The sequence below is a fragment of the Physcomitrium patens genome, chromosome 18 (genome assembly GCF_059467195.1).
Source record: "Physcomitrium patens ecotype Gransden chromosome 18, ASM5946719v1, whole genome shotgun sequence".
NCBI classification, from domain to species: Eukaryota; Viridiplantae; Streptophyta; class Bryopsida; order Funariales; family Funariaceae; genus Physcomitrium; species Physcomitrium patens.
In genome coordinates, this window is record NC_143427.1 from 2,772,862 (window position 1) to 2,797,336 (window position 24,475).

General features: G+C 35.5%; 2 protein-coding genes across 16 annotated transcripts; both read left to right on the plus strand.

Annotated features, from left to right (window-relative positions):
• The first annotated feature begins 14,003 nt into the window (after positions 1-14,003).
• On the plus strand, positions 14,004-22,654 carry LOC112295415 (uncharacterized). 15 transcript variants are annotated; one of them, XM_073540842.2, is made up of 6 exons: positions 14,011-14,193; positions 14,460-14,711; positions 15,021-15,510; positions 16,170-17,820; positions 17,994-19,067; positions 19,307-22,654. In XM_073540842.2, the coding sequence occupies exons 4-6, from the start codon at positions 16,225-16,227 to the stop codon at positions 21,674-21,676; spliced, it is 5,040 nt and encodes a 1,679-aa protein (XP_073396943.2). In that variant the 5' UTR covers positions 14,011-14,193; positions 14,460-14,711; positions 15,021-15,510; positions 16,170-16,224; the 3' UTR covers positions 21,677-22,654. The 15 variants fall into 15 exon arrangements, 10 of the variants coding, with proteins under 10 accessions (XP_090100305.1, XP_090100306.1, XP_073396943.2 ...); XM_090244175.1 differs by having other exon boundaries at positions 14,012-14,193; positions 14,603-14,866; positions 15,021-17,820; XM_090244174.1 differs by having other exon boundaries at positions 14,012-14,193; positions 14,606-14,866; positions 15,021-17,820.
• LOC149987427 (uncharacterized) lies at positions 21,689-22,654 on the plus strand. Its single transcript, XM_090244181.1, has one exon. The coding sequence runs from the start codon at positions 21,689-21,691 to the stop codon at positions 22,466-22,468; it is 780 nt and encodes a 259-aa protein (XP_090100307.1). The 3' UTR covers positions 22,469-22,654.
• Positions 22,655-24,475: the final 1,821 nt, after the last annotated feature.

Below are 24,475 nucleotides of genomic sequence, written 5' to 3' on the forward strand. Positions count from 1 at the left end.
TACGGATGCTCTTCGACTTCTTGTCGAAGTCTTTTTTGCCCCAACCGGTAGGTCTCTAGACGTTACAGAGATCCCCGAACAACTCAAAACTACTAATCTTCGATACCGCTTTATACTCACAATCTTGTATCCACTGACTGTCTTGTTAGATTAACCCAATAAATTTCATTCACTCCGCATACTCAATCCAATAGACACCCTTTTAATCCTTCAATCACAGACGTAACTCGATTTCACAAAACAGTCAAGAGTATTTAAACCCACTTCATTAAAAATCCCGATTCACCATTACAATACTGACTTCAGCAACGATTGCCTCAATCTTCCCAAAACCCTATGAAGAAGAAAAATCCAAATTCTATGTCTTTCCTTCTCCGACCCGAAGCATGAAGCTCCTCTCCCCTCCTCACCTTCAAAAACTTCCCCCCTCAAAACTTTATCCCCCCTAACCTTATCCTCTGAATTTCTTCAATCTTCCGTCTTAGATCCGGAATTGGCTCCCACCGTCAAGCTTGGATCTAAAATTGGCTCTCGCCATCAGAGCTTTCTCCTCCGTTTTTACCTTTAAGAAATCCATTTACCGAAAACAACGTTCCCTGAAACGGCAGAGACAACAGGACAGCCTAAAATAGAATCGAACCCCGTAATCGAGACCACATTGAGTCGCCCGACCAATTCAGGCCTCATATTGGATAAGAGTCCAGTAGTAAACTGGATGTTCCCGTAATTGGGTCAAATTGGTCCTTGCGTCAAATTGACTAAGACGCGTAGTAAGACCTGGATTTCTCGTAATTAGACTGCATTGGGTTGATCGGCCAATTCAGGTCTCATATTGGTTAAGAGGATCCGGATTGGATTCTCGAAATTGGATCCAATTGGCTCTTCAAACCCGTCGTGTGAATTGGTCCTTCTCTTCCTACTAACTCCCGTTATTGGAATCAAATGGAGCATTTCAGTATGCCCCGGCTGACTGTAACGGAGTGACTGAACCTGACCACTCAGTATTTGCACTGGAGTTGGTTGATGCTCCCAATATTCGAGATAACTGAATATTAATAAAATTCCCTTTTCTTTTTATTTTCACTGTATACTCGTGTTACAACACGACAACGGTACCTAAGAAGAATGGGTCACTACGGTTTATTCAAGATATGCAACCGATGAATGCAGTAACTGTCAAGAATGCAGGAATTGGACCTATTGTGGATGAATTTGCGGAGGCGTTTGCTGGAAGGGTGATCTATTCAATGGGTGACTTGTATTCAAGTTATGATCAATTTCAACTTGTCGAAGGAAGTAGAGGTATGACAACAATGAGGACACCACTTTGATTGGTTAGAATGTGCACTCTTCTTCAAGGCGCGACCAACTTAGTTGAGCATATGATGAATGGGATGAATAAGGTATTGAGAGATTCTATTCCGGGAAAGACTATATCTTTTCTGGATGATGTTCCTATAAAAGGGTGCAGAGAAGGAGACAAGGATGAAACTTTAAATAAGAAGGGTGTCGCAAATATGTTGTTGATCATATACAAGATTGTGAAAAGATTTTAACTCGGCTTGGAGAAGTTCATCTTACATTATCGAGTATGAAGTCTGTATTTGGAGTACGAGAGGTTGTAATTGTTGGACATTTGTGTAGATCTTATGGAAGAAAACCAGATCCGACTAAAGTTGATGCAATTGGAAGGATGAAAGAAGATTGTGATTCTTTAACAGAGGTTCGCAAGTTTTTGGGTGCATGTGTATTTTATCGAATCTGGATCCCTCATTATGCTCACATAGCGGATCCATTATATGAACTGTTACGCAAGGGCTACCGATTTAAATGGAAAGAAAGGCATATTCAGGCAATACAAAGATTGAAGAAATTATTGACGTCACCTCCAATATTACGGAAGGTTGATTATAAGTGCAATAGACCAGTGATTCTTACTGTGGACGCTAGTCCAATTGCCATTGGATGGGCTGTGGATCAAGATGATTCAAATGGGAGTAGATTTGCAGTTCGATTTGGAGCTAAAGTTTTAAGTATTCGTCAGCGTGCATATTCACAAGTCAAAAGAGAACTTTGGGGACTTGTTTCGGCTATGAAAGCTGAAAAGGACTATTTGATTGGGGCAGTAGTAGTAATTGAAACAGATTGCTTGCCATTGCTTGGAATGATTATTAACTGTTCAACGCCAAATATTGCAATGTTGAGATGGATTGCTTATATTAAGTCACTAAATCCAGAATTTAAGCATGTTACTGGGAAGGACAATTTAGTAGCAGACATGCTATCTCGAGCAAGATATGAGAGGGAGGACGAAATGGTTGAAGACATTGATGATGTCGGATTGAAATTCTATTCAATATCAAATCTCAACAGGGAAGACAAGCTATTTCTTGAAGAATCTTATGAAGGAGAATTATTGGATATTGGTCATTATTTGAATACCTTGACTAAGCAGGAAAATTGATCTAAAGAAAAATTCTAACAAATAAGAAAAAAAGCATATGGATTTTTACTTCAAGATGGGTTCTTATGGAAGAGACCGAAGAAAGGAATTGGGATACCACAACGAGTGATAGGCAAAAAAAAAGAAAAACTAAAATTATTAAAAGAGTTCCATGATAGTTTATGGACAGGGCATAGAGGAATCTGGGCTACTTTTGCTAAACTCAAGGAACGATATTGGTGGAAAAATATGTATCGAGATGTGCTCTCATTTATAGAGTCATGTGAAATCTGTCAATCGTATTCTAATATCCGACATCGAGATCGTCTTCATCCTACGTATCGTTTAGCTATTCATTTTAAATGGGTTGTTGATTTGGTTATTATGCCGGTTGAGTTATGGCAGATGAGATATTTGGTTTTAGCTCGTGAAGATTTATCAAATCAAGTAGAAGGAAGAGTATTGAGGACAAAATCTACAGAGGGGATTTGTAGGTTTTTGCTTGAAGATGTCATTTGCCACTACGGATGCGTAGAAAAAATCACTATAGATCGTGGAGAATTAAATGCACAAGAAGCTCGTAAGTTCTTTGAAAGATGTAGAGTTAAACTGTCACTGACTATTGCTTATAATCCGGAAGGGAATGCAAAAAGTGAACGTGGTCACCCACCAATTGTGAAAGCATTAGTTAAAGCTTGTAATGGGAAAGTTAAAGAGTGGCCACGGCTTTTGTCATTTGTATTATGGGTTGATCGAACAACACATAGTTCGGTGATAGGATATATACCAGTAGAACTTATGAGAGGTCAAAAACCAATTATGCCGATTGAAGAAAAGGTACTTACTTGGAGTATGCTACCATGGGAAGATGGATTGACAAGAGAAGAACTTCTGGCTATTAGGATTCGACAATTGGAGCAAAGAACGGAAGATGTCCAGATAGCATTGGGAAGGTTAAAAAGAGCAAGGTTATAAAACAAGGCGCGATTCGATAAGCAACATCGATAGAGACCAAAAGGAATCGAGGAAGGTGACTGGGTACTAGTTTATGACAATAGTCTGGATAATCAACATAGTACTTTGCGGAAATTTTCAAAAAGTTTGTTTGGACCATATGTAGTAACAACTGTTCATGATAATGCGACTTACTCGTTACGGGAGTTAGATGGTACAAAATTGAAAATACCAATTACAGGGAAGCGAGTAAAAATATTGAAACGAAGACACGCGGAGATGAATATGGAAGACCTTAATGAAGGTATAGAGATTCCGCAACAAGAAGATGAAAGTGACTTGGATAACGAAGGTGACGAAGACAAATTGGGCAAAGACGTAGAGGATATATTTTGAATCAAACAGCAATTGGGTAAATTGGTGCATACCGGAGGATGCACAGGTTCAGAGGGGGTGGATGTCGTGTTGTAACACCAGTATACTGTGAAAATATAAAGAAAGGGGACTTTTATTAATATTCAGTTACCTCGAATATTGGGAGCAATGACCAACTCCAGTGCAAATACTGAGTGGTCAGGTTCAGTCACCCTGTTACAGTCAGCTGGGGGATACTGAAATGCTTCGTTCGATTCCAATAACGAGAGTCAGCAAGAAGGGAAAGAACTAATTCATACGACGGGTGAGCTTGGTTTGAAGAGCCAATTGGATCCAATTTTGAGAATCCAATCTGGGTCCTCTTACTTAATATGAGACTTGTATTGGTCGGGCAACACAATGCAGTCTAATTACAGGAAAATCCAGGTCTTACTACGGGCCTCAGCCAGTCTGACGCGAAGGACCAATTTGATCCAATTACAGGAACATCCAAGTTACTACGGGCATCTTATCCAATATGAGACCTGAACTGGTCGGGCGACTCAATGTGGACCCAAGTACGGGGTTTCGATTCTGTTTCAGGCTGCCCTATTCTCTGTGCCGTTTCAGGGAACATTGTTTTCGATAAATGGATCTCTTAAAGGTAAAAACGGAGGAGGAAGCTCTGACGGCGGGAGCCAATTTCGGATCTAAGCTTTGACGATGGGAGCCAATTCCAGATCCAAGATGGAAGATTGAAGAAATTCAGAGGATAAGGTTAGGAGAAGAATAAGTTTTGGGGGGGGGGGGGTTTTTTTTGAAGAAAGAGCGAGCTTCAAGTTTTTTTCAAGGTTACTAGTTCGGTTTTCATTAGAGGTTTTTGAAGATCAGGGATTGGAGAGGAGCTTCATGCTTCGGGTCAGGGAAGAAAAGACGGAGAATTGGATTTTTCTTCTTCAAAGGTTTTGTGAAGACTGAGGCAATCGTTGCTGAAGTCACTGTTGTAATGGTGAATCGGGATTTTTAATGAAGTGGGTTTGAATACTCTTGATTGTTTTGTGAAATCGAGTTACGTCTGTGATTGTAGAATTAAAAGGGTGTCTGTAGGATTGAGTATGCGGAGTGAATGAAATTTATTGGATTAATCTAACAAAACAGTCAATGGATATAAGCTCGTGAGTATAAAGCGGTATCGAAGATTAGCAGATTGGATTGTTCGGGGTTCTCTGTAACGTCTAGAGGCCTACCGGCTGGGGCAAAAAAGACTTTGACAAGCAGTCGAAGGGCATCCGTATAGATTTACGGTATATTCTTACAATCGTTTATATTCCAGCGGTCAAAAATTAATAGACTGCTTAACTATTGGCGAATCTCCATACTACCTTCTACAGCCAGACGTCCGGCACGTTCTCGAGCAGGAAAGCACGTAATATGACACCGTGATGAAGTCCATAGAAATAGAAGACCATGGTTGTTCTAGAATGGATAATGGCTGAAGAAGTCCAAAAGGTCGATGATAAGGAGTTTTCGATCTTGAGCAAACATCACAAGATTGTACAAAATCTTTAACTTCCTTCTATATTTGAGGCCGCCAAAAATCCCTAGATATCAGCTCTAAAGTCTTATTATATTCAAAATGTCCTATTGCTGGAAAGTCGTGACGAGCTTGAAGAACACATAAACGTACTTTTCTTTCTGGAACATATAGGCGTCCTTCGAAATAGAGTAGGTTGTTCTTGAATTTAAATTTAGAGGAATCATGAGATTTAGAAGAATCATTCTTGATATCATGAACAAAAGGGTCTAAAGACATACTTAACTAGACTTGCTTAAGAAAAGTTAAATCAACAGTCAATGTTGATTTTATTGCTCGAAGATGAAATTGCTGTGGCTTCAAGAGAACTATTCTTTGTTGCTCAAAAGCTGCATCTCCTTCTTTTGGTACAAGATAAGAATGTCTAGACAAGGCATCGAACAAACCTTGTTGTTTTTCTGGCCGATAAGTAATGATCAACTCGAATCTTGATAAAGACATGCTCCAACAAGCTTGGCGATGATTTAATACGCGTGCTGACATAAAATATTCGAGGTTCTTGTGATCCATATACACGGTGAATGGACTGGAAGCGCCTTCTAGATAATGACGCCATTCTTGAAAAGAATCCACAATTGCAAGAAGTTCTTTGTCGTGGATCTCATAATTGATTTCTGTTGCTGAGAATTTTCTTGAATGAAAGGCTATTGGATGAAGTTTGTCATCTGTTCCCATTTGTGATAAAACCACACCTAAAGCAAAGTCCGATGCATCTGTTTCCATAAAGAATACTTTGGAAAAATCAACATGATACAAGATTGGTGCAGAAACAAACGCTGTCTTCAAAGATTCAAAAGTAACTTCTGCTTCTTGATTCCATTGGAGTTTGTCATTACAAGTCAAACGTGTAAGGAGAGCTGCAACTCAAGAGAAATCTTTGATGAAGATCCGATAGTAGTTGGCAAATCCCAAAAAATATTGGACATCTCTTACCATTTTGGCATCTTCCAATCTATAATAGTTTGAACTTTCTTAAAATCTATTATAAGTCCATCATTTGAAATGATATAACCTAAGAAATCGACTTGAGTAGTGTGGAATACACACTTTTCTATCTTGGCATGGAGTCTTGCATCTCTTAATTTTTGTAACACATGACGAACATGAAATTTATGTTCTTCTGGATTCTTAAAATAGATCAAGATGTCGTCTAGATAACAGACCACAAAATCGTCCAAAAACTCTCGAAAAACATCATTCATTAGATGTTGAAAAGCTACTGGTGCATTTGTAAGTCCAAAAGGCATGACGTTGTATTCAAAATGTCCATACCTAGTTCGAAACGCAGTCTTCCATTCATCTCCTTCTTTGATGCGTACTAGATTGTATGCTCCCCGAAGATCTATTTTATATAGATCTTAGCTTGATTCAGCTGATCAAGAAGTCCAGATATTAAAGGTAGTGGATACCTGTTCTTGATGGTAATCTTATTGAGTCCTCTATAATCAATACACATCTGCAATGATTCATCTTTTTTCTTTACAAATAGAATTGGAGCTCCTGCCGGATATTTAGAATGGCGTATGAAATTCTTGGCTAGATTTTCCTCAATATACTCCTTGAATTCAGCCAACTCATTTTGTGATAAACTGTAGATTGGTCCGAATGGCGGTTGTGCTCCTTCTTGAAGGTCAATTGAGTAATCATAGGGATGATGTTCCGAGAGTGTATCGGCATTTTTTTTTTTAAATACATCTTGAAATTCTTGATATTGGCTTGGAATGCCACTTGAAGTCTTTTCACCAGTAGAAACGGGTGTGGCATAAATAATATATGGTGATTTTTTCATAGCAGCATGCAAGAAAGCTTTTGCACCTATAAATACGAGTTTAATTGAACTTAACTTATGACTCTCTACTTGATTAACTATAGTGTTAGTTATACTTTTAGAAAAAGTAAGAGTTCAAGAAATCCAATCTATTTGAGGGTTGTATTTTTCTAACCACGATAAACCTAAAATGACTGGATTAGAGGGAGATCTAATGATATTAAATACTACAAAACTGTTATGACCATTGATTATTACTTCTATAGGAAGGGTTTCATGAGTAATATCTCCAGAAGACAATGGACGACCATCTATGACTTCTACATGAACAGGTTTAGTTTTCTTTACTAAAGATATACTATATCTTTTAGTAAATTCTTCATCTAAAAAACACGTTGAGGCTCCTGAATCTCACAAGGCAGAGACTTTGTAATGTTTAGGTCCTAAAATAACATTTAATGTAAAACAAAGAGAGGGCTATGAGGAGAAAATAAGACCTTTACTAGATGTTGTGCAAGGTTCCAGCCGTACGGTCCCTATTATAGCTGGACAAACTCGTTTTTTGACATATTGTCTTCTTTAACAGCCATACTCCTCATTTTGTGATTGCATTGTTTCTTTGGACAATGTTGAGCAGTGTGCTTTGATTCTCCACAATATAAACATAATCCTTCTTGACGATGACGAGTCTTTTCTTGCTCAGTAAGAGGTTTGAAACGTACTGCATCAATTTGCATATCCTCTACTTTCGAATGTATGTGTTGAAGAGGTGTTGGTATTGCCATTGAATTATAGTAAGGTTGAGGTCCACTTGTACGATTCTCAGATCAAAATTCAAAAAGGCGATTGTCACACTTCACAGCAAAGTCAATTGCTTGACTTAATGTTTGAGGATCAGGTAAGTTGAGCATTAATTTTTTTACCTCATATTATAATCCATAGAAAAATTGACTAATAAGTGCAGCATCATCTCACTTGATATCAGTTGCAAGTTGTCAAAATTGTGAAGCATGTAACGATACTAATTGATTGCCTTGTCGTAAAATATAGATCTTATTGGTTGCAATACGAATTGCATCATGTTCTCCATACATGGATCGAAACTCTGCCAAAAAAGCCTCTAGATTATCCAATATTAGATCTTGTTGTTCAAGAAAAGATGAAAACCACGATAGTGCTGAACCTGAAAGAAGTGTATCAATGAATCTAACTTGCGATCTTGGAGTTGGATAGCTTTGGGGTTGAAGTTCAATCACAAGTTGCACTTCATTGATAAATCCTCGAAACTTAGATCTGGTGCCATCAAACTTCTCGGGTAGGGCAATTCTCGGTTCTTTAACATTTGAAGGTCGTTCCACCATAGGAGAAAGGACATGGTTTGGTGCAGATGTTGAAGCAACTCCAACCATTTTTATATCTTCACTTCTTGCCAATCTTGTTGCTCTTTGTGGTGGTAAATTGAATTGATGCATCGCAAGCATTAACTTCCTCAATTGCTATTGCATTTGTGCCATTGCATTCTTCATTTCAACAAATTCTGCCATGATAACACTTAGAAGAGAGAAGATGTTTAATATCGCTCAAGACAAATAGAAGAGAGGACTTGAGAACAAAGAAAATACTAAGGACAATATCAGTTTAAAAGAGGGTAATCCGTAACTTCTAATATGCTTATATCTTATCAAGAAAAAGGGGTAATCCACTCTTAATCAAGATTAGACAAAGCTTTGATATTGTAGGTGTACTCTTGTCAATCTATCAGGGACAAGAACTCGATGAAAAAATAATTCAGACAAAGGAGCCTTTACTCAAAGAGAGGTAACAAAATATATATAAACAAGGATATATATTGAAAGAGAAACTGGAATGGCTATTGCCAAAAGACAAGAAAACTAAAGACCCTTGAAACTAGACTAGAAGCAAGAAAGGAATTAACAAGAGTGAAGAAGCCTTCACTCTTGTCTCTATATATACTATCTAACTAGGGGCTACGTGGCGACGTTCTATAGGACCTCCAATATGTGTTGACTTTGTAAGACACATGCCTTGACTTACAAGGTAAGTTCTTCTACGTGTGGGCCACATAGTTAGCTTGATCTTCGAGCTAACAACATGTGTGGCACATGGCCAACTTGTTGACCACGTTTCTAATCCAAAAAGTCAATTAAAGACACCTATGAAGTCAAAGCAACATTTTTGAAGCTTCTAGGAAGCTTTCATATTAAATACTATAGAATTTACTTATTTTTACCTATTTTTACTTACTTCTACCTATTTATATATGTAATTACTAGCTTACATGATTATGTCCGTGACGCATAAATAACAAAAGACGATCCTTCTTTAGTAGCATGCAAAAAAACTTTTACACCTACAAGTACAAGTTTGGTTATATTAGACTCATGTCTTTTTATTGGATTAGAAAAACTCTTAATGATGTTTGAAAAAAAGTCAAGTTTACAAGAAATCCAATCTATCACAGGATTATACTTTTCTAGCCACGATAAATCTAAAATGACTGGATTAGAAGGAGATCTAATTATATTAAAAATTATGCTGTCGTGTTGTAACACAAGTACACCATGAAAATATAAAGAAAGGAGACTTTTATTAATGTTTAGTTACCTCGAATATTGGGAGCAACGACCAATTCCAGTGCAAATACTGAGAGGCTAGGTTCAGTCACCCCGTTACAATTAGCAGGGGCATATTGAAATGCTCCGTTCGATTCCAATAATGGGAGTCAGCAGAAAGGGAAAGGACCAATTCAAAGACGGGTGAGCCTGGTTCGAAGAGCCAATTGGATCCAATTTCAAGACATCCAATCCAGGTCCTATTACAGGCTTCTTATCCAATATAAGACCTGACTTGGTCGGGCAACCCAATGCGGTCCAATTATGAGACCATCCAGGTCTTACTACGGGCCTCAGCCAATCTGACGCGAAGGACCAATTTGATCCAATTACGAGAATATCCAGGTCTTACTACGGGCCTCTTAGCCAATATGAGACCTGAATTGGTCGGGCGACTCAATGTGGTCCCGATTATGAGGGTTTCGATTCCGTTTCAGGTTGTTCTGTTCTTTGTACCATTTCGAGAATGTCCTTTTAGTAAAAGGATCTCTTACAGGTAAAAATGGAGGAGAAAGCTCTGACGGCGGAGCCAATTCCAAATGTAAGATGGAAGATTGAAGAAATTCAGAGGTTAGGGTTTGAAAGAGGAGAGAATTAGAATTAAAAGAGAGCATAGGTTAAGAAATGAAGGGGAGGAATAAGGTTTTTCTTGAAGGATCGGAGAGCTAGCTTCATGCTTTGGGGTGGAAAAAAAAGACAGAGAATTGGGGTTTTTTTTCATAGGGTTTTGGGAAGACAAAGGCAAGCGTTACTGAAGTGAGTGTTGTACTGGTGAATCGGGGTTTTAATGAAGTGGGTGTGATTATTCTTGACTGTTTTGTGAAATCGAAGTTACGTCTGTGATTGAAGAATTAAAAGGGTGTCTATAGGATTGAGTATGCGGAGTGAAAGAAAATTTTTGAGTTAATCTAACAAGACAGTCAGTAGATACAAGGTTGTGAGTATAAAGCGTTATTGGAGATTAGCAGATTGGGTTGTTCAGGGTTCTCTGTAGCATCTAGAGTCCTACCGGCTGGGACAAAAGAGACTTTGGCGAGCAGTCGAAGGACATCCTTATAGATTTACGATATATTCTTGCAGTCGTTTATATTCCAACAGTCAAAAATCGATAGACTGCTTGAATATTAACGAATCTCCATACTACCTTCTATAGCCAAACGCCCGACGCATTCTCGAGCAGGAAAGCATGTAAAACGACAACGTGACTATTATGACGATTAATTATTATATCTATAGGAAGTGTTTCATGAGTAACATCTCTAAAAGATAGTAGATGATTGCCTATGACTTCTACATGTATGCGTTTAATTTTTTGTATTAATTATATATTATGGCTTTTAACAAATTCTTCATCTAAAAAACAAGCAGAGACTCTTGAATTTATTAAGACAAAGGCTTTGTGGTTATTAGATCCTAAACGTATATCTATTGTAAAACAAGGAGAGGATTTTTAGGAGAGAATAGGACCTTCATTAGAAATTATACAAGATCCTAACCGAAGGGTCCCTATTATAGCTAGCTAAATTTATTTTCCAATATATTTTCATCTTTGATAGTAGTACTTCTCATTTTGTAGTTGCATCATTTCTTTGGATAATATTGAATAGTATAGTTAGTTTTTCTACAATATAAAATATAGTCCTTCTTCATGACAATTAGTCTTTTCTTGTTTGATAAGAGGTTTAAAATGCACTACATCAATTTGCATCTCTTCTACTTTCAAATGCTTAGATTGAAAAGTCATTGATATCATCATTGAATTTTAATAACATTGAGGTTCTCTTGTACAATTCTCATATCAAAACATAAAAAGTCGATTGTCACATTTTATAATAAAGTCAATTGCTTGACTCAATATTTGAGGATTAAGTAAATGGAGCATCAATTTCTTTACTTCATATTATAATCTATAGAGAAATTGGCTGATGAGTGGTACATCATCCTACTTGGTATTTATCACTAATTATCAAAATTAGAAAGCATATAATATCACTGATCGATTGCTTTATCATAAGACACAAATCTTATTGGTTACAATACGGATTGTATCATATTCTCCATACATAGATTAAAACTCTACTAAGAATGCTTCTAAATTATCCAATATTGGATCACGTCATTCAAAAAATAATAAAAACCATAATAAAGTAGAACCTAAAAGTAATATTTCAATAAACTTGACTTATGATCCTTGAGTTGGATAACATTGAGGTTGTAGTTCAATCACCAATTGTACCTGATTTATGAATCCTCAAAATTTAGATCTTTTGCTATCAAACTTCTTATGGAATTCAATTTTTGGTTCTTTGAAACTTAAACAATATTTCGTTGTAGAAGCAATAATATGGTTTAGTGTAGATGTTGAAGCAACTCCAATCATCTCTATATCTTCATTGCTTGATAATCTTATTGTTCCTTGTAGTTGTAGAGTGAGTTGATGCATTGCAAGCATTAATTCTCTCATTTTTTCTTGCATTTGAGCTATTGCACTCTTCATTTCAGCAAGCTCTGCCATGCTAGCACAATAAAAAGAAAGGTGTCTATTCTCACAAAATATAATACTTAAAAATCAAGAAAAAAATTACTAGAAATAATATCAATTTAGAAGAGGGTAATCTGCAACTTCTAATATACTTATGTTTTATGAAGAGAATGGAGTAATCAATTTTTAATCAAGAAAAGACAAAGCTCTGATATTGTATGTGTACTCTTGTCAAACTGGAAGAAGATGCATAAAGTCTTGAAATCTCTATCAAGAAAAAATTGACAAAATGGAAGAAAGTATGTATATTCAAGGATGAACTAGAATGACTATTATCAAAGATTAGAAAACATAAGACTCTTGAAACTAGACTAAAAAACAAGTAAGGAATTGACAAGAGTGAGGAAGGCCTCATTCTTGCCTCTATATATACTACTTAATTAAGGAATATGTGGTAATATGCTATACAACCTCTATAAGACATAATACGCATCCAACTTATAAGACACATGTCTAATTTGCAAAGCAAGTTTTTTAAGTGTGCACCATATGTCCAATTTGTACTACAAGTGGTCAACATGTTGACACATTGCCTCCTTGTTGGCCAAGTTTCAACCTACCAATCACCTATAGACATGTATAAAAGCAAAACAATGTCTATGAAGCTTCTAGGAAGCTTTCTACAAGATATTATCATATTTATCTACTTTGACTTACTTCTACCTATATTTATTATCTAGATAATTATTAAGATAAATATGTATGTCCGTGACATTCAACCCCGTTCTTATTCCACATCTCCCATTTCCAACCATAGTCCCTATCCTCAATCCCACCACCTTATCTTGATTCCACATTTGTTTTTATCTTCTCCAATTCCACTCCATGTCTTGATTTCACTCGTCTTCAATTTATTATAAGTACATATAATCAAAAATAAATATTTAACTATTTATATATAATTAATCACTAAATTAAAATATAAAACATATAAAATTATTTATTTTTATATATGTGTATTTTATTAAAAAATATTAATAACATGTAATTTATATTTTAGTAAAAAATAATAAATTTTATAAAAGAATAATAAATTTTATTACTATATTTTATTATTTTAAGATGTTAATTTCACTTTCACCTATTTGATACTTAAGTCTATTTTTTTTGGATTACAAAGAATATTTTATCATAATAATAAAATTTAAACATATATATATATATATATATATATATAATAAAGTAAATCAAGTTTATTGATTAGGTGAATTATAACAATAATATTAAGATTTGAAATTAGAATTGCTTATGTACTCGTTTGGATAAAAATATTTATTTGGATAGTTTTGATTCTACTAAAAATGAATAGGTTGTAGCTACAATTGTTACTATCATTACAAACTCTTTTATGCACATAATTTTAATAAATAGATTTAATCCATATACAAAACTAGAACTTCTTTTTGTTTATCCATTTTTTTAAAGAAAGAGACAAAAAAAAGAAAACAAAAGTATTTTTATTTTATTTTATTTTATTTTTTTGTTGTATTAGGCATTATTCTACACGCATAGGCGTTTAGATTAGTCCTGGATTTAGCAACTAACTATGTGACGGAAATTGACCAAGCAATCTTCATCAAATGTAGATTTTAGGATCATGCCCAAGATGTTAGTTTCTGCAGAAGACAAAGGCACGGTTGAAGATGGGACTCAGCGACCGAAAACCGCGTCCGAGACTCGGGGGGGGGGGGGGGGGGGGGGGGGGGTTTGCTAAGCCGCAGGAGGAATGGGGTCATTGCTCGAGCTTTCTGCTCCCTCGGTCTTCGTCGTCTGCTGCTTCCTCCGTCTTCGGTTCAGTGATACAGAGCTCCATCTCCCTCTTCACCGCCTCACTCTTCAAGGGTGCAGGGTTTCGCCGTGTACTCCTTCAGGAAAATCATCTGACGAGCAAGGCTTTCAACTGAGGTGCGTCATCCTTCATTTTTCCGGCTTACAAGCGCGCCCTCAAAATATTGTTTGTGCGCGTGCAGGTGTGGTGTTTTTATGTTGTGGTGGAGTTATTTCGAAATTGTCGGGCAAAGATAAGCGCCGGAAGAAGGAATAAAAAGAACTTGGAAGGCTTTGTACGGTATGCTTGTCAGAGCTGTGAGCGTTATGGTGCGCTGTCGGTTTGCCTGTTAGGTTCTCCTCTGAGAGGGTTTCCTTTTTGGTGACGGAGGTCGTGGTTTCAGATAGCTTGCGGAGGAAGGATCGTTGTTTGATTTGAAGGATTTGGAGATTGAAGCAGAAGTTCGGATTCCTGTTTTTGCACTTATTTTTGGATTTTGTGTATGGCGGTGGACAACCTGTCCTGCGTGATCTGCCGCTGTTGCAGCAGCTCTTGCAGCGGCAACTCTATATTCCGCTCTCCTCGTCACGCTAGCTAAACATTAACCGTTCGAGTGCACCGGAGGCTGTGTTTGACTCTTCCTTGGGTGATGAAGGCATTGTTCCAGCCATCTGATATATGCATACAATCTGGGCTTATTCTGCATGGTAGCTTGAGTGTCGTGGTGGTGGAGTTAAGGTGTGATAGCCAGATAATAGTCTTCGTTTTCATGTTCCCCCTGGTGGTATCAGCTAAGTAAGTTGTGCTGGGGTACGTAAGATCGACATTCTGGTTTCTGCGTTGCTGTGAATATGTTTCTGCTTCCAAGTGTGGTTTCAGTTTCTTTCCCTCCCACGTGGTTGGAATCGCCATCGGTGGTAGTTGGTCCCACTGACTGTTTCGATACTCTGGTCACTGTGTGCAGGGTCTGCGAATCCTTCAAACCCACATCAGGAGCGCGTCACCCCCTTGGCGATGATTTACTTTTCCGACAGCGCCAAGATTTGCTCTTCTGAGTGTTTACACGGCATTGGTCCTTCGACACTGCACACTTCTGTGGCTGATTTGTAAGCGTACGTACGCAGCTGTGCCCACTCTCAAACTCTTCAAACGTGCTCTCTCTCTTCACTGTTATGACAGCGCTTCCGGGCTGCTGCATACCAGAGAGATTGAAGGCCGTGGCCAACCTCTTTCCAACAAGATCTACACTTTTTCCCCGTGAAAAGCTTCAGCCTGCGCGGTAAGCTGGGACAGTGAGCTGTCCCTTGTGATCACTCTTTTCTGTCAAGCTTCAATCTATCGACGTTTACCTGTGGATACTTCGCTCCTATCCACATGCACCTGTGCAGTGAGGTCCAGGTCGCGGAAGTACAACGCTAAGCCGTCGAGTCTGTCGGTTCACATTACTATTTGAGGTCAGCCAACTTCCTCCCTCGTCTCGTGTTCCGTAGTCCCTGAGTTCCTCTGTTGGAACAAGCCAAACCCCATTGGATGTTGTCGAACCTTTTAGGACTGTGCCTGCCTCTCTTCTGTCCTGTCCATTCTTTTATATGACACTTATTTCTGCACTGTCAACCTCTGAATTCTTCTCCGAGTTGATCAGTTTATGCCGACGCTCAACTACAATGATTTCCCTAATCTGTTGTTTCAAGCAGTCAATGACAGTGGTCTAGCGTGGCATGTGAGGTTGTAGAATTGCCAGCTTTTGTGTGCCCAGGAGTTAGTGGGGTTGTACTTCATGTCGTAGTCTTCGTTATATGAACTTGTAACTTCTGGCTAGGTTTATGGAGCTCAAAGTATGTGCATGAGAGGTCTTGGTTTAGAGAGTATGATAATGATGAATAGTAGAAAATTATTGTATGATTTTTAGTGCAATTTGTAGGATTGAATATCCTTCTCACAAATACTTGAAGTATTTAGAATTATGAGTTTTAATATATTAGAAAAGTGGATTTTGAACATCATTGAATAGGTATGGTACTTTGACATATTTGAGGATGAAGGTTTGGATCTAATCAAAATATGCATTGATGTAAGATGTACAAATCTTGATTCTTTTGTTTGTCATGTTTAGGTGTCTTGATTGTGCAATTAAAGGATTAGACTTGAATATTTACAAGTGATCTACTATGGCCAATTGTGCATTTGGTTGTATGCAAGGACTTACATCTTCATCAAGAAAAGAAGACAAGAAGGTGCAAAGTATTTATTTGCAATGTGAAACCTTGATGAAAAGAATGGAGGATTTATTGACGATAAAATACATGTTGAATAGAAACCAATGTACTAATTTGTACATGCAACTTGTCCAAGTGATGAAAGTATTTGACAAAGTATTGACTTATGAAGACAACATTGGAAAGATATGGCTCATATTTGTTGAGTTGCATGTTGTGGTGAAAAAAAGTTTTTTATTATTAGAAAATTGTGGAGATAAAAAATGGTGTGAAGCAACTATCTTTCAAATGAAGAACAAAGAAAGTTTTAGAGAAATCCTTTTAGATTTGGTTCTTTGTTGCAATGCGGGAAGTAAAGTCATGACAATGCACTATTCTAAAGAATTTGAAGGCATTGCACGTATTATGTGTAATTTTATATTTGATAAAGTTGAAGAAGATGATGCAAGTCTCTACAAGAGGTTGGTTGATGGAAGCCAAGATGATTGTTTTGAAGAATGTGGATTAATTAAATATTTGTTGCAAAGATGGAAAGACTTGGGTCGCATTGAAGGTGGAGATTTGGATGCTTTGGAGCTTTCAAACAATATTGAAAGCTTAAAAATTGGTGATTGCATAGGTGAAGGTGCAAATGGAGTTGTTTATAGATCGAGGTGGTTTGGAATATTGAGTGCCACAAAGAAAATAGTTGGTATCTTCAAAGAAGATGTTCCTATTGAAGTGGGAATTTTAGCAGCTCTAAGCCATCCCAACCTTGTGAAGTATTTTTTTGCTGCAAAAGTGGACACTAACAAATTTGGTGAGAGGTGCTCTATGGAGGGGAGAAATGAAACTTTGTATTTAGTGACAGAATTGATGGACATGAGTTTGGTTGATATGTTGAAAAAAAAAAAATCAATGGCATTTGGATTTCTCATTGATATTATGTATCAAGTTGCAAAAGGAATGTGTTATTTGCATGACATGCAAATTGCACATCGGGATCTCAAGCCAGACAACATACTTGTGAACTTTAAAATGGAGGAAGTCAAGAACAATGGTGAAGAATGGGTATTTGTCAAAATAAGTGATTTTGGGACCTCTAAAAGCAATGTTGGAAGGACTCCAAAAAGTAAAAGTTGTGACTTTATTTATGGCACACCAAGGTATATGGCTCCAGAAGTATTTGAGAATGAAGATAAGGCAATGAAAACATGTGCTTTTGAAGCAGATGTATTTTCATTTGCAATGACATGTTCAGAGATTCTTTCAAGAAAAAAACCATTTTCTAATATTCATAAACAAAAAGAGTTATGGAAAAAGATAAAAGAAGGAGAAAGACCAGAGTTACCTTCAAATTGTGATGAGTTGATTGAGTTGATTGAAGAATGTTGGAGTTTGAATCCTTCACAACGTCCAAAGTTTGGAGATATTTGTGAAAGACTTGCAAGTTTGAAGACAAAGTTTTTGATTGGATTTTATAAAGATAATGGTCCTTTATTTAGTGGTTCAAAGAGGAAATATGACCAAATTATGAGAAAGAAAGAAACACGTAGTGATGATGAAATGGTAAAGTTTGTGATTATTTATATTTTGTTTATTTGATTGGTTGGTGTAGACATAAAATAGATTCAAGTGGTTGAATGGTATACGTGAAGGGGACATGTATGTATATAACAACATTATAAGAAAACACATGCAATGTGTATGTTTTGGCATAACAATTGTGGTTGTTTATGTAGGTTTGTTTGCAAGAAGATCAGCTACTAGGCAGACAAGAATACTCAAACAAGTTGTTAGAGCTATGCAAAAATGGTGTGAAAGCAATATGTCTTATTGGCATGGGTGGAATAGGCAAGACAACAATGGCAAAGTTTATGTATAATGATGTGAAGGGTATGTATGATGCCTCATGCTTTGTTGAAAACATGCAACGTAGTGAGAATAGCTACACCATTTGTTGCTACATTTTGAAAGAACTCAAGGTTAATCAAATACCAGAGACTTTAGAAGATGCTCAAGTGTTATTGAAATCACACTTGAGGTCAAAGAAAACCATCTTGGTGTTTGATGATGTGAAAGAGCAAAGTAAAATTAGAGACATTGTGCCTATGGATGAGTTTTGTACAAGTAATGGAAGCACTTTGATTGTAACTACACGAAGTTGGAATTGCATGAAAGATTGTTCTATAAAGACTCATAGAGTGGATATTGCAGAACTTGAAGAAGGTGCAAGTTTAGAGTTATTTATTAGTTATTCTCATGGAAAGCAAGTTGAATTGCCAAGAGAACTTGATGATGTAGGTAAAAAGATTGTAAAAGCTTGTAATGGCCTACCTTTGAGTTTGAAAGTTATGGGAGCATTTTTGAGAGGACAAAAGAGAGTACGATGTTGGGAGCGAGCTTTACAAAGGTTAAAAAGAGCAAGAAATGTGGATGGAGATGAAGAAAATAGTGACCATAAGATTTGGACAATATTGAGGATAAGCTTTGACCAATTAAAAGTTAAAGAAAAAGACATATTTTTAGACATTTGTTGTTTCTTTACTAGTGATGTATATCCACATGGGATGTCAAAAGAAAGAGCATTGCGAATATGGACAAATAATGAGAAATTGGGTTTGGAGCAAGATGTGGAGGATACATTGGACACATTGATTAATCATTCTTTGGTGAAAATAGATGAAAATAGAATCATAAGAATGCATGATCATTTACGAGACATGGGTCGAATGATTGTTGAAACAAACAATGCATATAAAGACACAAGAATATGGAAAATGAGCATGGTACAAACAAATGGATTCTCAACAAAGGTACTTGACTTGACACACGTATCAATGAGATGCATACAACTAGGAATAATGATAAATAGTTTGCATGCAATATTTGTGGATATGATATTGTATCATTATTTTGTGAGGAGATATGATAGAATATAGGTAATTATAAGATATTTTGTATTGATGTTGAGTTTATATTGTTATGAGATTATTAAAATAAATAAATAAATAAGTTGAAATACTTAATTTGATTGTATTTCATTGTGTGATAGTTGGAAGGTTTATGTTACAGCAAAAAAGAGAATATCATGCAAAGTAACATTGGAGATGTGAATTATTCTTCATTAAGACTATTGAGCTATACAATTAAGGAATATAAATTGAAAGATTTTATATCGGTATGGAATACATTAATTATATTATTGAAGCAATCATGTAAACTAAAATCACTTATGCTATGTATAGACTTTCCAAGAGCTATGTCTAATGACATAGTGGGCAATTTATACTATCAAATCTTTGACAAAGAAGCTTTGGAAAAGTTGCAAAATCTAACTGTTTTACAATTAAAGAATTGTAAGTTCATAGAAACATTTCCAAACTCAATCTTTTTACCAAATATATTATTGGAACTTGATTTAGAAGGTTGCTCGAATTTAGAAACATTACCAAAAAGTATGCATAACTTAACATTATTAAGGGTCTTGAACTTAAAAAGCTGTACAAAGTTAAAGACACTACCAATCTCAATAGGAAACTTGATTTCTATGCAATGGTTAAGTATTAAAGGATGTGATAGGTTGACATCATTGCCAAAGGAGTTGAACAACCTTAAATCTTTGACAACATTTGATATAAGTGGATGCATGAACTTGACATCATTGCCAAAGGAGTTGGGCAACCTTACAACTTTGACATCATTATATATGAGTGGATGTGCGAACTTGACATCATTGCCAAAGGAGTTGGGCAACCTTACATCTTTGACAACATTTGATATAGAAAGGTGTGAGAACTTGACATCATTGCCAAAGGAGTTGGGCAACCTTACATCTTTGACAAAATTTAATATGAGTCGTTGCAAGAACTTGACATCATTGCCAAAGGAGTTGGGCAACCTTACAACTTTGACAGTATTATATATGAGTGGGTGTGAGAACTTGACATCATTGCCAAAGGAGTTGGGCAACCTTACAACTTTGACATCATTATATATAAGTGGGTGTGAGAACTTGACATCATTGCCAAAGGAGTTGGGCAACCTTACATCTTTGACAATATTTTATATGAGTTATTGCAAGAACTTGACATCATTGCCAAAGGAGTTGGGCAACCTTACATCTTTGACATCATTTAATATGAGTTATTGCAAGAACATGACATCATTGCCAAAGGAGTTGGGCAACCTTACATCTTTGACAATATTTTATATGAGTTATTGCAAGAACTTGACATCATTGCCAAAGGGGTTGGGCAACCTTACATCTTTGACATCATTTAATATGAGTTATTGCAAGAACATGACATCATTGCCAAAGGAGTTGGGCAACCTTACATCTTTGACAACATTTTATATGAATCGTTGCAAGAACTTGACATCATTGCCAAAGGAGTTGGTCAACCTTACATCTTTGACATCATTTCATATAAGTGGGTGTGAGAACTTGACATCATTGCCAAAGGAATTAGGCAACCTTACATCTTTGACAACATTTGATATAGAAAGGTGTGAGAACTTGACATCATTACCAAAGGAGTTGGGCAACCTTACATCTTTGACAATATTTAATATGAGTCGTTGCAAGAACTTAACATCATTGCCAGAGGAGTTGGGCAACCTTACATCTTTGACAAAATTTTATATTGAAAGGTGTGAGAACTTGACATCATTGCCAAAGGAGTTGGACAACATTACATCTTTGACATTATTATGTATGAGTGGGTGTGCGAACTTGACATCATTGCCAAAGGAGTTGGGCAACCTTACATCTTTGATATCATTATATATGAGTGGGTGTGCGAACTTGACATCATTGCCAAAGGAGTTGGGCAACCTTACATCTTTGAAAATATTTGATATGAGCTGGTGTGAGAACTTGACATCATTGCCAAAGGAGTTGGGCAACCTTACATCTTTGACATCATTATATATGAGTAGGTGTGCGAACTTGACATCATTGCCAAAGGAGTTGGGCAACCTTACATCTTTGATATCATTATATATGAGTGGGTGTGCGAACTTGACATCATTGCCAAAGGAGTTGGGCAACCTTACATCTTTGAAAATATTTGATATGAGCTGGTGTGAGAACTTGACATCATTGCCAAAGGAGTTGGGCAACCTTACAACTTTGACATCATTATATATGAGTGGATGTGTGAACTTGACATTATTGCCAAAGGAGTTAAGCAACCTTACATCTTTGACGACATTTGATATAGAAAGGTGTGAGAACTTGACATCATTGCCAAAGGAGTTGGGCAACCTTACATCTTTGACAAAATTTAATATGAGTCGTTGCAAGAACTTGACATTATTGTCAAAGGAGTTGGGCAACCTTACATCTTTGACATCATTTCATATAAGTGGGTGTGAGAACTTGACATCATTGCCAAAGGAATTAGGCAACCTTATATCTTAGAAAACATTTGTTATGAGATGGTGTGAGAACTTGACATCATTGCCAAAGGAGTTGGGCAACCTTACATCTTTGACATCATTTAATATAAGTGGGTGTGAGAACTTGACATCATTGCCAAAGGAGTTGGACAACCTTACATCTTTTACAACATTTTATATGATTTGTTGCAAGAACTTGACATCATTGCCAAAGGAGTTGGGCAACCTTACAACTTTAACATCATTATATATAAGTGGGTGTGCGAACTTGACATCATTGCCAAAGGAGTTGGGCAACCTTACATCTTTGACAACATTTTATATGAATCGTTGCAAGAACTTGACATCATTGCCAAAGGAGTTGGGCAACCTTACATCTTTGACATCATTTCATATAAGTGGGTGTGAGAACTTGACATCATTGCCAAAGGAGTTGGGCAACCTTACATCTTTGACATCATTTAATATAAGTGGGTATGAGAACTTGACATCATTGCCAAAGGAGTTGGACAACCTAACATCTTTGACATCATTTTATATAGAAAGGTGTGAGAACTTGACATCATTGCCAAAGGTGTTGGGCAACCTTACATCTTTGACATCATTTTATATAGAAAGGTGTGAGAACTTGACATCATTGCCAAAGGAGTTGGGCAACTTTACATCTTTGACAACATTTGATATGATTCGTTGTAAGAACTTGACATCATTGCCAAAGGAGTTGGGCAACCTTACATCTTTGACAATATTTGATATGAGTTGTTGCAAGAATTTGACATCATTGCCAAAGGATTCGCTAATTTTATTTCTGTGATAATCTAAGCTATAAGTTAGTAGTATATCCTAACATCCTTATTATAGGAGTTGGATAATCTTATATCTTTGATAATATTTGATTTAAGTTTGTATTTTACATTGACATCATTGGAAGTAGCATAAATAATGTAAGGTAGCATTTCTTTTGCAATATGCATGAAAATTTTGCACCTGCCAACAAGAATTTATATGTATTAGACTTATAACTTTTTACTTGGATAAAAAAAAATTGAATTATATTATAAAAATATTGGAATTATAAGAAATTGAATCTATTTAAAACTTATATTTTTTTAGTTAGAATAAATATAAAATAATTAGATTAAAAATAGATCACATTTAGAAATGATAATCAAAAAAATACTTTTAAGAATGAATTTAGTTCATATGTAAGCCCTGAATCTTTTTCATCAAAGAAATAAATTAAGAAAGAATATTTTAAAATATAAATAGATCTATAAATCTTATATGAATAAATTCATCAAGATGTTGAGAAGAATATTAATTTAAATAGAATTTAACTTATAGGAATTTTAATCTAATTCTATCAAACTTCTCTAGTATATTAATCTTTAATTTTCTTATACTTGTAGTTGCAAGTCTTTTTAGATTCAATTTTAAGGTTGATTTACTTGTTTCTCTTAGTTGCATAACTTCTTAGCATAGATATTAGACCTCATTTTTAATTTCTTCCATAATTATAGGAATAATACTTCTATGGTTGGCATTGGTATTATATAAATTTTTCATCCTAAAAATATTGAAAAGCTTGTACAGATTTATAATAGTTATAAATCTATTATTACTTTTGCTAATTGTAGCATCTATATTTTTTTCTTTGATTTTTTTAATATACAGCTTTAATAAATCTACAAGTTGAATTAAAAGATAATAATCCACAACCTCTAATATTAAATAAAATTTTCCACAAAGAGAGATATTTTATTCCTCTTAAGAAAATAATCAATAATAAAAAATAAAAAATATTAGTTTAAAGATAAATACTTCACTATTTTTAAACCACAATAAAAAAAAGTGAAATAATTTATTAATTTCTATAAAAAAAAAAGTAATAATAAGAAAATAGTATTCTTAGAAATATATCAAGGATATGAATCACAAAGAATCAAAGGATAAATACACTCTTGTATCATTAAAAAAAATAGATAATCACTCAAAGGTGGTATAATATTGCTAAAGAAAAGAAGACAAGAGTTTCTTGAAATAAGATTAACAAAAAAAAATATATATATATATATTGATAAGAATAAAAAAGGCCTCACTCTTCTATCCATATATATTATTTAACTACAAGTTATGTATCAAGTGATGTTCTACAGGATCTCTAATACACGTCTAACTTGCGGAACACATATCTAATTTGCAAGACAAATTTTTTACATGTACACCACAAAACCTACTTGTATCACAAGTCGCCAATATATATAACACGTGACCAACTTGTTGACTAAGATTCAACTTATCTATCACCAAAAAACACATATAAAGTGAAATTTGTATCTATGAAGTTTTTAAGAAGCTACTTTATAAGATATCATTAAATTTATTTATTTATATATACTACTTTAATTTATGTAAATATATTTTTTTGTCATACAAGTTAACTATATATTACACATGTTGGCTACTTGTAATATAAGTTGGCTATATATTACACATATTGGCCACTTGTGATACAAATTGGCCATATGAGGTATATATAAGAAACTTGCATAGCAAATTAGATATGTACTTTATAAGTTGGACATGTATTGAAGGTCTTATAGAACATTGTGACATAGCCCCTAATTAAATAATATATACAAAAGCAAGCATAAGGCCTTTCTTACTCTTATCAATTCTTTTCTTGCTTCTAATTTAGCCTTAAGAATATCTAATTTTTCTAATCTCTAGTAATATTCATTTTTTCTTTTGAATTTTTTTTTCATCTCTCTTTTATATATCTCACTTGTTTATTTACAATCTTTGAGTTGTTATCTTTAAT